This window comes from Psittacula echo (genome assembly GCF_963264785.1).
Source record: "Psittacula echo genome assembly, chromosome: 18".
Classification (NCBI taxonomy): Eukaryota; Metazoa; Chordata; class Aves; order Psittaciformes; family Psittacidae; genus Psittacula; species Psittacula echo.
In genome coordinates this window covers 6,109,591-6,121,803 of record NC_137754.1, presented here as the reverse complement: position 1 = coordinate 6,121,803, position 12,213 = coordinate 6,109,591, and the positions used below count along the sequence as shown (strand labels likewise).

Sequence of the window (12,213 nt, the reverse complement as noted above, 5' to 3'; positions counted from 1 at the left end):
CAAATACTGCCAGCTGCTGAGAGAAACCTTTTATTTTCCATGAAAGACAATTTGAATCCAGTTTTGGGTTCTTCCAGCTGTGTATTAATAGCTAATACTTCAGGGATACTGTAACAACCCCTTTCTTTCCTCTGCACAGAATGCATTGAATGGCTTTTAGGAAGTCAGAGGTTTTGCACTATTTCTGGTTTAATTACCCAAATTTGGCCCAAATCAGCTCTTTTGCTTTCAGTTCAGTGGCTTGGCCTGTGCTTGGTAGTTTGTTTGCTCTGAGATGTTTAATAAAGCCTGGTTTGTTTGAAGAGGGCAAGAATGGCACATGTACTAGTCTGCTTCATTCAAATAATGTATACATGAAAGGCTGTTTCAGTTAGGTAAATAAATAAAGGACAACAAAGCACATAAATAAAGCCTGTGTTATTATATGTTTAGTTTGGTCAGCATAACACTGCGCCTGCTTTAAAGGAAATAAATCCATCAGTCTGACTATTTCAGGGTTGCACTATAGAGTCAGTGTTGGTAAACTACTCAAGTAATAGTCACTGAAAAGTAATGCATGTATTTTCCATTCAAGCCTTATGGTGTTGGGTTTGTTCCTCATTTGTATAGCTCACGTGTTGATATTTTAGATGGAAAATGTTTTATTTGCTGGAGATAAGGCTCTTTCTTTCTGCCAAGCAAACTTAATATCAGTTTAAATATAACTCTTGAAGTAGGTTGCCAAAATAGTACATAGATTAAAAACTCTGCTGGGAAGTCTCCAGGAAAAGTGGTCCTTGGTCAAGAATAGGTTTTAACTCCTTAGAGCTGGAACTTTGGAAGGGCCTGAGGTGATTTCAGTTGACGAGTGACTCTGCACATCACATCTGAACTCAACAGGCGTCTGTCTTGAGGCCACATGTTCTTTGGGATAAAGTTTGCCATCTTCTTTTTCCTGTTCTGCTCTCATGGGACCCCACTTGCAGCACTGTGTGCAGTTCTGGGGTCCCCAGCGTCAGAAGGACATGGAGCTGCTGGAGCAAGCGCAGAGGAGGCCACGAGGATGGGCAGGGGCTGGAGCAGCTCCCACATGGAGACAGACTGAGAACACTGGGGCTGTTCAGCCTGGAAGAGCGCTGGCACAGGATGCCCAGAGAAGCTGTGGCTGCCCCATCCCTGGCAGTGTTCAAGGCCAGGTTGAACACAGGGGCTTGGAGCAACCTGCTCTAGTGGAAGGTGTCCCTGCCCGTGGCCATGGAACTGGATGAGCTTTAAGGTCCCTTCCAACCCAAACCAGTTTGGGGTTCCGTGTTTCTATGATTGTCAATTTTATACCACTGTGGTCATGTACCTGAGCACTTGTATGGCACAGGGCAGAGGATCTTGGCTGTAGTGATGATAATGTTTAAACGTAAATCTGTTATTGAGCATGTTATTACACCATGTTCTCCCTTAGAATGGCTGCAGAGAGAAGAAATGTGTTAGGCCAGGGTCTTCAAAGCACAAATCTGGTTTTGTCTTTGCCTATGTTTGAATTCATATTTAATGGTCTCTGCGTAACACTGTTAACCATCCTCAGCATAGTTTTTATTCACATTTAGCTACAAAGAGAAACAAGGCTCTTACTTACTAGCAGAGTTCTTATATACCTAACATATGATGTAGCTAGAAAGCATTTTTTACCTCCCAAAGATGTATTTCCTTATGCAGCAATAGAAGAACAGTAAATGCAGGCAGCAAGATACGTTCAAGTACAGCTTTCTCTTCCCTGAACATATTTTCCTCCTATAATTGCATATATTTATCTCAGTGTTTTATAGTGCATTTAGAAAAGCATTCCTGCCTCTCCTTCTGATGGTGCAAAAAGCTCTTATTCACCATTTGGGCCATTTCAAGGATTGTTCATTTGCAATTTATTCTGTTTGGAAGCACTTTCTAAGATGGAAGGAGACATGAAGCAAGGCCCTGATAAATAAGTCATTGTGGTTACAACAATAGATATGTCTGAGAAGAGATTTTCCTAACTCATTAACACTGTTTCCATTTGAGAAGGGAAGGCATGAAATTAATCCTAAGAGCAATTTGGTGTGCTTTTCAGTGAAGTATTGCAAGAGCAAGAAGGATAAAGCAGAATGGGATTGGCTTTTGGAACGTTATAGATTGCATAGGTGCTGAATTCCCCAAATACAGTTTGTTAGCTCATTCCAGAATTAAACATTTTGATGCTACTGGTGTTATTCTGAGTAGAAATCTCTGCCAGAGATGCAGTTTCCTCCCATCACCAGCCCATCAGGTAAGGGCAATGATAGCTCACTTCAGGAAGGTTTTATAGAACACACTGTCCTTTAGAGGGACAGCTCTTCGGGAGTCTGTACTACTTCTCTGGGCACCCTGTGCCAGCGCCTCAGCACCCTCACAGGGAAGAGCTTCTGCGTTAGATCTAACCTGAACTTCCCCTGTTTCAGTTTGAACCCATCACCCCTTGTCCTCTCACTACAGTCCCTGATGCAGAGTCCTCCAACATCCTTGTAGCCCCCTTCAGACACTGGAAGCTGCTCTGAGGTCTCCATGCAGCTTCTCTTCTCCAGGCTGAACAGCCCCAATGTTCTCAGCCTGTCTCCATACAGGAGGTGCTCCAGCCCCTGATCATCCTCGTGGCCTCCTCTGGCTTTGCTCCAACATCTCCATGTCCTTCTGATGTTGAGGACACCAGAACTGCACTCAGTGCTGCAGGTTGGGTCTCACCCAACCTCACGCTGCTTGTGGTGCAGCCCAGAGAATTCTTTTACTTAAGGGGTGCGATTGCAGGGGTGGGTACCAGTTCTCAGCATTGTTTTAGCACTGTATTGCCAACTTCCCTCCCTGTTGTGGTGGCATCAGGCAAAACCAACCTTGCTTAATGCACCTAGACAAGGATTCAACACCGGAGGAAGACCCATCTGAGCCACAGCCGCTTCAGGTGAATGAGGTAGCTTTGGTTTAGTGCTGTGTTTACCTTAGATTCCATTTCCAAAACCCACTTGAGCTGCCTTTGCTTGACTGCTGGTGCCCTGAGCAAGGCCCTGGAATGGGTTTGTGTGTACATTTCTCTTACAAACAGATGTTTGGTCTCTTTTGTGTTGCATTTCTAATGTCTCGTGGGGCTCTTTCTCTCTAAGCGTCTTATCAATAAATGAAGGCATTATCAACAGATACACATATGGAAGGTCTAGAACACAATGTAGTGTAGCAGGATTGAACTTTATTGCTCAAGAAGTCTTGAATACTGATGAAATTCCTGCTTTACAGTGCTTGCATGTGGAAAACTCTGACTCTATTTAACATAGCTTCTTTTCGAGGTGTGCCAAATACTTGCCCTTTGAGTTGTCCATGTCCTATATAATCTGTGCGGAGAAGTGCATTTGGAACATGTTGCCTCTGGGTTTCCTAAATGATTTTCCAAGACAATTTTAGTATCTTACACCATTTGGGAAAACGAATGTGTATTCACCTGCCCCTCTGACCCTTTTTGAACACTTATTTGCATTAAATCCCCCTTTTTTCTTTGCCTAGGCTCAATAGATGAGGGTGTCACGGAGGGACTACCCACACTCCAAAGTACCTCTGGCACTAACGCTCACGCAGATGATGATGATCGGTATGTACCAGTGTGGTGTGCAAACTGTTCTGCTGTGCTGTAATTACCCTCTCCAGCCTTAATCCCACTATGTTTAGTTGTTCTACATCTACTTCTCTGTGGTGATCAAAGTACAATCAGTGCCTGAAGGTTCAGATGCTGTAGAAGAATGGAGGTGATGAAAGTCAGGATTTGCTTACTTGTTGCTTTTCATTTCCTGTGAAGAAAGATAGTCATGTTTTCCCTTTATTAATAGATTAAAGCAAAATCTGCACTATGAAACAAGTGTGGTAGTTGCATGGATGCTAAAGCTGACATAAAGCTGCAAAACCAAGTCCCTAGTCCTGGCTTCACCAAACTTTGCTATTGCCTTAAACCACCCAAGAGACAGAACAGCCTTAAATCTTCTCTCCCAGGCTTTCTGCATGTAGCTTCTCACCAAGGTGCTGTGTGTCACTTGGTGTAAATATTTAGCAGTGTTTGGCTGGGCTGAGATGAGTGATTTATAAAGAGAATCCCTTACAAGGGAAGGCTGGCAGAGAAAACCAAACTAAAATGGGTCTGTTTGGTCCAAGATGTAGTTCTCTTACAGCCAATGTACCTGCAAGTGTCACACAAGGGTGCACACCACCACTTTGAATGGATTTCTTTGCTTTGGTGGGATGGCCTGTATAGTTAATGACCCCCTTTCTAAGCAACGCACTAGCTTTAAATAGTGTTTTGTGAGCCAAGTGGGGCTGAGGAAGAAGTGGGAACCTTTGGGAAACATCTAGTGATTCTCCCTGTAGAGCGAAGTATCAGGAGCTGCATTTTCCTAGCTCGTAAAATCTTTCCTGCCATTTCCATCTGAAACCCGTCCCATTGCAGGATTAAATCCGAAGGGAAAATAGAAGATTTAATCTATCTGCTAACAAACCACAGTGCAAAACCAATACCCAGCACTTAGGATTTGAATTGACAGTAGGAGCACACATTTGCATTGGAACTAATACACACTGTGAAAGCTATAGCTCTAAAGTCAAGTGGAATACGAGTTTTCAGCACTGGATTATTTCAGACATTTCCTAGGAAATTGCAGAGCTTCAGCACAAATCCCAGATACATAAAATCCTTTAAAAACACTGAAAATTCCCACTACAAGTCTCTTCCATGCAGAAGAGGAAAGAATTTGCCCAGGTTGAAAATAAGGAACAGAAGCATCAGCAAAACTGACTGGAATTTGCATATAATTTATACAACAAGGGAAGCAATATGGGAATTTTGCAATAAAAAAGTGGGAATTTATGGGAATTTTAGACTCTAGACCTAATTTTTCTTATGGAATGATTCATTTTATAAACTCAGGTGAAAGTGCCAAGACCTTCCTTACTCCATGAATCCATTTGAATGCTCCTTTAGTTGAAGGGCAGGTTGTACATCATTTTATTAATAGAGATTCTCAGAATGTCACAATCAGCTGTAGGTGGATGATGCAAATCCATATGGAAAACTGTATTTTCTAGTCAGCATGGATTATGTTTCTGTTCATAAACCAAAGCAAAAGATGAGGCCGTCTAAAGCTCTTCCACTATTAACATCCTTAGCACTGTGGAGACAATTGTAAGTATTTAAACACTGAAGATTGCTTCTCTCTTGAGTTTCTGTGTTAAATGTGCACATTAGGAATTGATCCCCCTCCTGAATCAGTGTTTCGTGTAGTAATAGGCACACAGCAATCTGTTAGGTATGAAAAACTCCTGTTTCCCAGTGAAGGCTGTCTCTGATATTCCACATTTGGAGTATAATGCACTGTTCTAACACATCTGTAATTCAGCCTTGCCTGGTTTAACAGTCTGTGTTTCAAAAGGCTGCATTTAAACAGGAGTTACAGAGGCTCAATTTTAAAAGGTCTCTGTGATCCAGTAGAATGAGAACCTCCACTTAGCTGAAATCATTGTTATTTACACCTAGAGAACACTTTTAGGCTCGCTGAGCATTTTGGCACTGCCGTTTGTCAGAGTTCAGTTAAATACGTATACAATCTCATGGTGAAAAGAAGAAAATCTGACAAGTAGAATAGTTTAGTGTCAGAGGGAGAACATTTTAAACCTATCTCTTTATCTGGCTCTTACAGAAAAGCTCTGAGAGGAAATGTCAAATGCCACGAGTCTCCCATTTGCAAGTCATGTAAAATGGAGTATTTATGGGGAAAAAGAAGCAGGGGGGAGAGAAAACATGTTTGTGTTGCAAATGTAGTCCCTTCCTTATGCTAAGCTCCACAGTTATGTCACCAGTAGCTATTTCAGCCTGCTTGCAGTGTGAGGATAGAAAGAGTCATACCAGTTATTGGTAGCTGGAGAGCCTCATGATTCCCATTGTAGAAGCTCAGGAAGCTTCTGTGTAGGAGAAAAGCAAACTTCATCCTACATTTCTTCTAGGGGCTTGTATCTATAGCTCTTCTGTTTCTTGTGCAGAAGCTGAATTCATTCTCATCTGAGCACAGTGTGAATGATATGCGTGTGTGTACATGGACATACATCTATGAGTAGTTCCTGATACCTGGCCAGTCAGCCTTTTCAGCCCCCATGCATTGCACATAGCTGTGAAAATTGGAATGGTGAATTCTCCACCCAGCTGAGGGCAAGGAGACCTTTTCCAAAGGGATTTGTCCCTTTGCCAGTCTGCATGAGATTTGGCAAGTGCCAGATGAGGGCATGTTGTCCATCTTGGGCCTGAATCACTTGTGTTTGAGCACCAGGCTCTTATGGCAGCTGGATTGCTATGCCTTAGGCTTTTTATTGCAGTCTTTTCTTTCGCCTTTCTTTTCCCTTTCCCCTTTCCTTTCCCCTTTGCTTTCTCCTTTCCTTTCTCCTTTCTTTTCTCCTTGCCTTTCCTAAGACAGTTTGTGTAGCAGACTTGTCTGTCAGTCTGTGTTGATGGAGTTGTCATTGGTAAGGTGGGAAGTGTACAGCCATACCAACTCCAGAGACACAAGCTGCTATTTCCACGTCTGAGTAGAGTAAAATCTGTCCTTTCTCTAGTGAGCTGCTCCCAGAGAGGGACAGGAGTGCCAGAGGTGCTCAGGAATTTGCTCAGACAAATCCAAACCTTCCTTTTAAACCCCTTTCACTTATTTCAAGTGCATTTGGGGAGCCCTCAGTTGGCTTTTGTAGGCACTTAAGTGGCAGTGAGCTGCATTCTGCCAGGCCCAGGATATGAGCTCTAGCTTCCCCTTGCAAACATTCCCTTTAGCAAAGATCAACAGTTCTGTCAGCATCTCTCTTCCCCACAGCTCTCTGGACCCTGCTGTGTATAAAAAGAAGTGAAGGACAATAAAATTTCTTCCCTAGAGCAAATACTATTCCAGTTCCATGTGAGGCCAGAAATCCTTCTGGGGTTTACAGACTGATTGCTACTAAGCTCCTTTTATCTGCTGTGTATCGAGAGGTACCTGGTGCTCTCTTTCTCTCCAGATACGTTTTACAGCTGGAGCTTTTGCTGCAGAGACCCATCACGTGCTCAGAATTCAAATACCAGTTCTCCCAGTTGTACTGACATCCAGTTCCAGACAAATTGAAAGAGGTGATTCTTGTCTTCCTGGTCTGGTCTATGGCTTTGTATCTGCTGTGTAGGGAAATATCTTTGTGCAAAGTACATGTTTCATTCCTGTGAGTGGGAAAAGTCCCCAGATTCAGCCTCATCTTGAAACCAGCAGCCTGGGCTGGAGATGGAAGGGGACCAGCAGAAGGATTTGTTTAGTTAAGGGGACTTTGACTATGTGCAACAGGAGACACATCCCATTTCAGACAGTAGAGTTTAGTCAAACTAAACTGGAGTTGTTGTGGCTGTGGGATATTCAGGCTCAGAGCAGTTCCCTGTCCAGTGACATCTGGTATTCTATCAGGCTGGGAGCAAGCTGAAATGTAGTTCAACACAAAATAGAGACCTTAATGCTCAGGAAAGGGAAACCCCAGGTAAGTCCAAACTCCTCTTGCTGTTATGTTTGAACCAGATTTGTTTTCACTGTACTGTGCCCTTTAGTGAAGCAAGTTCCTTGCCAGAGGACTTGGATTATTCCAGGGTAGTTTTTGCAGCTCGAGGCTATGTAGGAGCAATTAGTCAGTTTGAGCTAAATTCCTTTGAAAGGTAAATTGTTCCTTTCTTGTGTGCTCGTATTTAAATGCAGCTATTCTTGAGCTGTTCTCTTAGAGCTGATTGAATCAGACAGGGAGCAGGTATTAATCAATAGATTAATAGTTTCAACTTAGAAATATGTAATTCATTGAACTTGGATGGAAATGAAGCAGAATCAGCTTTAACTTCATCTGTACGTATCACTGAAGCTGCAGAATACCCATTTGCTTCCCGGTTTGCTCAGGTCCTGAAATTCCTCCTCAGGGGCTGTTTGCTGGTGGGAAACGGTCAAGATGCTTGAGAAAATGCCCACGCCTGGAAAACGAAGTTCAGTTTGCAGCTAGTGCTCAAAGGAGCACAAGTCAGAGGTTATTTCCCTGCCCGTGGCAGGGAGGTTGGAGCTGGATGATCTTTAAGGTACTTTCCAACCCAACCCAGTCTGTGATTCTAGTCTAGGGCTCTCTGGTATACTTGAAGTTGATGACTGTAAGAATTCAGAGGCAGATTTCCAGAGCAGTGTGATGTGCCAGGCTTTTTCTTCTTCTCATCCAACTGTGTTCAAGGCAGCTTTCCACTCGCTTATTCTTTTTCCCTCTAGCTTGCTTGTAAACGAGTGACTTTTCTCTTTGTAGTTTGGAGAACGTTCAGTATCCCTACCAACTCTACATTGCTCCTTCTACCAGCAGCACAGAGAGACCCAGCCCCAATGGTCCAGACAGACCTTTTCAGTGTCCAACCTGTGGGGTCCGCTTCACTCGCATTCAGAACTTAAAACAACACATGCTTATCCACTCAGGTAAGAAACCTTCCAAGAATTACTGCTTTATAGACTCAATAGAATGGAATAATGCAGTTCTGCTTTAATCCCCTGCCAAGTGCTTGAGGATTTCAGTTTCAGAGAGGTTGGAGAGAGGTATGTCTCACTGAATGCTTGTTTTGATCCATCAAATCTGATAGTTCTGCTCATGGATGACGAGTGTTTGTGTGGACTGAAGAACAGCTGATTACCTGAAACTCATCAGAACAAGTCATTTCCATGAGATGAACTAAAGTATATGTGGCTTTTTTTATTCTCCTAAAGAAATTACGTAGACTGAAATTCTTCCTCTTACATGTTGTAATTGTTTGCTGTGTTCTAGAGGAGACTTGCAACCATAAGAATATGTTGTCTATTTTATGTCCTTGCACTGAAGAATGTTGTATGCCTTTGGATCTCAGAGGTTATGGAGGGTTTGCAGGACAGCTGATTTGGTTTGATAAGCAATTTAGCTGCTACAGATAGTACGTGTAGCAAAAGGTTTGAGTGAATGCCTCCTTGGAGTCTTGATCCCTAAATTGTTGCATTCATGCAACAAGTATGAACACCTAATGTCTTTGCTCTTGATGTTTTTCACTTGTCAGCATTATCTGGCAATAGCGTTGAAATTGTAGTGAATGAAGGGAACACGGAAGGGTTATTGCACTGGATCACTTGGTTTAGCACCTCCTGGTTTGAGCTTGACTCTGGCCTGCGCACAGATGCTGTAGCATTTGGGCCAGAGCAACCACAATTGTCAAGAGGTGATTTTTTTCACTGTCAGCAGTTATTCCTTCAAGAAAAATGACCATCCTATGTTTAGGCCAGCAATAATAATATGAGTTAAACACTTAGAAAGCCAACTTTGTGGGCATATCAGCTATGAAATTATCCCTAGCTGGCTGCTGAAGTCTTAACTGACAGCAGACAGACAGACAGCAAACCATCTTTGGCCAACCCATCAAGTAGGCAAAGTAGGAGAGATTTGGATGGCTGTTTCAGTGTAATCAGCATGCAAAAGAAACCCTCGAATCTGTTAAATGTTGTGAGTGTTTTCCCATAAGCAGAATGGCTGAAGAGATTTTCCTCCAGCCATCAGAGGAAATAGATGCCTTTGGACAGTCCAAGAGCATGACGGGGTTTAGCTCCACAAGACAATATCCTGGTGTATTAACTTGTTTTCATGTGCTTAACAAGGAGTTTGAGTGTAACCTTAACTACAGCTTTCTCTGTCTAAAAGCCCCAATTAATAGTTGAGCTCCTGCTTTGAACATAAGGAAAAGCAGAGTGGAATTAACAGCCTGGGCTGATGCACATTCAGCCTTTTGAATGAACCTTTTTCCTTCCTTGACAGCCCTATTATGAATAGAGCTGCAGATTCCAGATTCTTGGCCTCGTGGTTGGATTGCCACACTTTGTGGAGCTCAGAGTTTTTATTCAATCTTAACTTTTTTGGTGATTCAGTCTTTCCTGTTGTAATAGTTGTGTTGGGGTGTGATTCCATGCTCTTGGCCACTGCCACATGTTGCAGAGCGCTTGTTTTTAAGGGGTTTATGACTGTAATAAGTGCAAAATGAACCAGTAACAGAGTTTCTAAATGAATACATAGAGGCGTGAACCTGAACTGTTTTGGAGAGCTGCGTGTCATGCAGAGCTGCTGAAAATGGTTGTCCAGAGAGGTTCCCACGCAACATAAAAGCTGCTCCTTCCCCCTTTTATCACCATTCCTGCTGCATGACAGGGGCATCCTTGTGCACACAGTCCCCCTGCCAGAACACTTCTCTGAGGCCAAAGACAGCCAGCAATAAAGCCCATTGCAATTAAGGGCAGGCTGATAATTGCATTGTTGGGAACCAGTCTGGCACAAGAATCTCCTGAGATCAAAGGACTTCAAAGGTGGCTTGAGATGACTGCTGCAGCAGATACTTTTTGGCTGTGGCTGAGGATTTTAACCATGGTTTAATCCAGTGAGGCTTTTGTTCATGTTAAACTGGGGGGAAGAAAAGTGTGAGTGTTATGGACAGGTCACACTTGCTATGAAATGCATTGGCAGTTGGGTCAGAGGAAGTGGAGCTCTGTTCTATATGTCCAGGGGAAATTCAGGTTGGGTATAAGGAAGAAATACTTCCCTGTGAGGGTGGTGAGGTGTTGGCAGAGAGAAGCTGTGGCTGCCCCGTCCCTGGCAGTGTTCAAGACCAGTTTGGACGGGGCTTGGAGCAAGGTGTCCCTGCCCGTGGCCATAAAACTTGATGAGCTTTAAGGTCCTTTCCAACCCAAACCATTCCATGATTCTGTGGTTCCTGCTATTTTTAAGTGAATTGCTTCCCAGAGCAGCACTTCGCTGTGCGCGGCCACAGCTGCTGCCTTCTTCCCGTGGGGAATCTGCAAGGATGTTGCCCCTGAGCTCTCCTTCCAGAAGGTGACTGAGTGTTTCTTTGCTCTCTCCTCCACAGGCATTAAACCATTTCAGTGTGACCGCTGTGGGAAAAAGTTCACCCGCGCTTACTCGCTCAAGATGCATCGCCTGAAGCACGAAGGTAAACGCTGTTTCCGGTGCCAGATATGTAGTGCCACTTTCACTTCCTTCGGGGAATATAAACACCACATGCGGGTTTCCCGGCACATTATCCGCAAGCCTCGGATTTACGAGTGCAAAACATGTGGCGCCATGTTCACCAACTCTGGGAATTTAATCGTTCACCTGAGGAGCTTGAACCATGAAGCGTCAGAGCTAGCAAACTACTTCCAGAGCAGGTGAGGTGCACAGCAAAAACCTACCAGGGAAACGTGCTTTTCTCTTCCTTTCCTAAATCATCTTTTCCTGCTTGCAGGGCAGCCTGCTGTGCCTCTCCTCAGGCTGCCACCAAAAGCATTCTTGAGCCACTACCTGTTGTATCTCCTGTCTTACAGCATCTGAGCTGTGTAGGAGGGCACTGAAGGATGCGCAGGCTGCTTCTGGGTTACTTCATTTCTCTTTTCAGTAGTATCTCTGGACAGGCTGATGGTGTTCAACCAGAGCGTTGCGTACTGGAGTGTCTGTGGAGTCCAGTGAATGATTTGCTACTCAAAACCTGGTCACTTACATAGGGAATAGACTTACTACTGTATTTTAAGCACTTGCTTGATGTGGAAAGGTTGCATGACCCCATGCCTTCTCTCTTTTCATTTTCTAGGTGACCTGTTACCAAATGATTAGGCAAACAGGCTTTGAAATAGTATGGGCCAGTTGTGCATTTCTTGCTTAGCAGGGCACAAAAGACTTGGCCTGAATCACAAATGCACTTCACTAAAAGGTTCTGAGGTTCAGCCAAGCACTGTGTTCCCATATCGAAATAAATGTTTATAACTGTTGGAATTTGAGATAGGAAAACACAAAAGTGGATGAGGGAACTTGGAGAAGGATGGATTCTGCAGCTATTAAACCTAGAGAGAGAGTGCAGCTTGGTGCCAGTCTTGAGCAGAGCAAGACAAATGTAACTGTCACAGCATCTACAGCACCATCCCTCGTGGTTTCTAAACACGATGCTTTTCCCCCTGCAAAACATTGCAGCATTTTGTTCTGTTTGGTTATGTCAGAAGTGATGTAACAGGAGAAAAATGGCAAAACAAAGCAGGAAAGCCAGGCAGTGTTTTTCCAACAGAAGATTGTTTAAAAGTACAAGTGCTTCGGATCTGGGGCTTTACGCAGTTCTTGTTCTTAGCGCTTGTG

The 12,213-nt window shown here is 43.6% G+C and overlaps 1 protein-coding gene across 4 annotated transcripts in view; it reads left to right on the top strand.

Moving 5' to 3' along the window:
- ZBTB44 (zinc finger and BTB domain containing 44) overlaps nt 1-12,213 on the top strand; it is a 38,276-nt gene that overhangs the window by 19,015 nt on the left and 7,048 nt on the right. The window contains exons 3-5 of one of the 4 annotated variants that reach the window (XM_080631609.1): nt 3,532-3,616; nt 8,395-8,504; nt 10,958-11,258. In XM_080631609.1, the coding sequence (XP_080487735.1) occupies nt 3,532-3,616; nt 8,395-8,504; nt 10,958-11,258 (496 nt within the window). Of the gene's footprint in view, nt 1-3,531; nt 3,617-8,340; nt 8,505-10,957; nt 11,259-12,213 lie in introns of all 4 variants that reach the window. The other 3 variants (XM_080631608.1, XM_080631607.1, XM_080631610.1) reach the window with 3 other exon arrangements.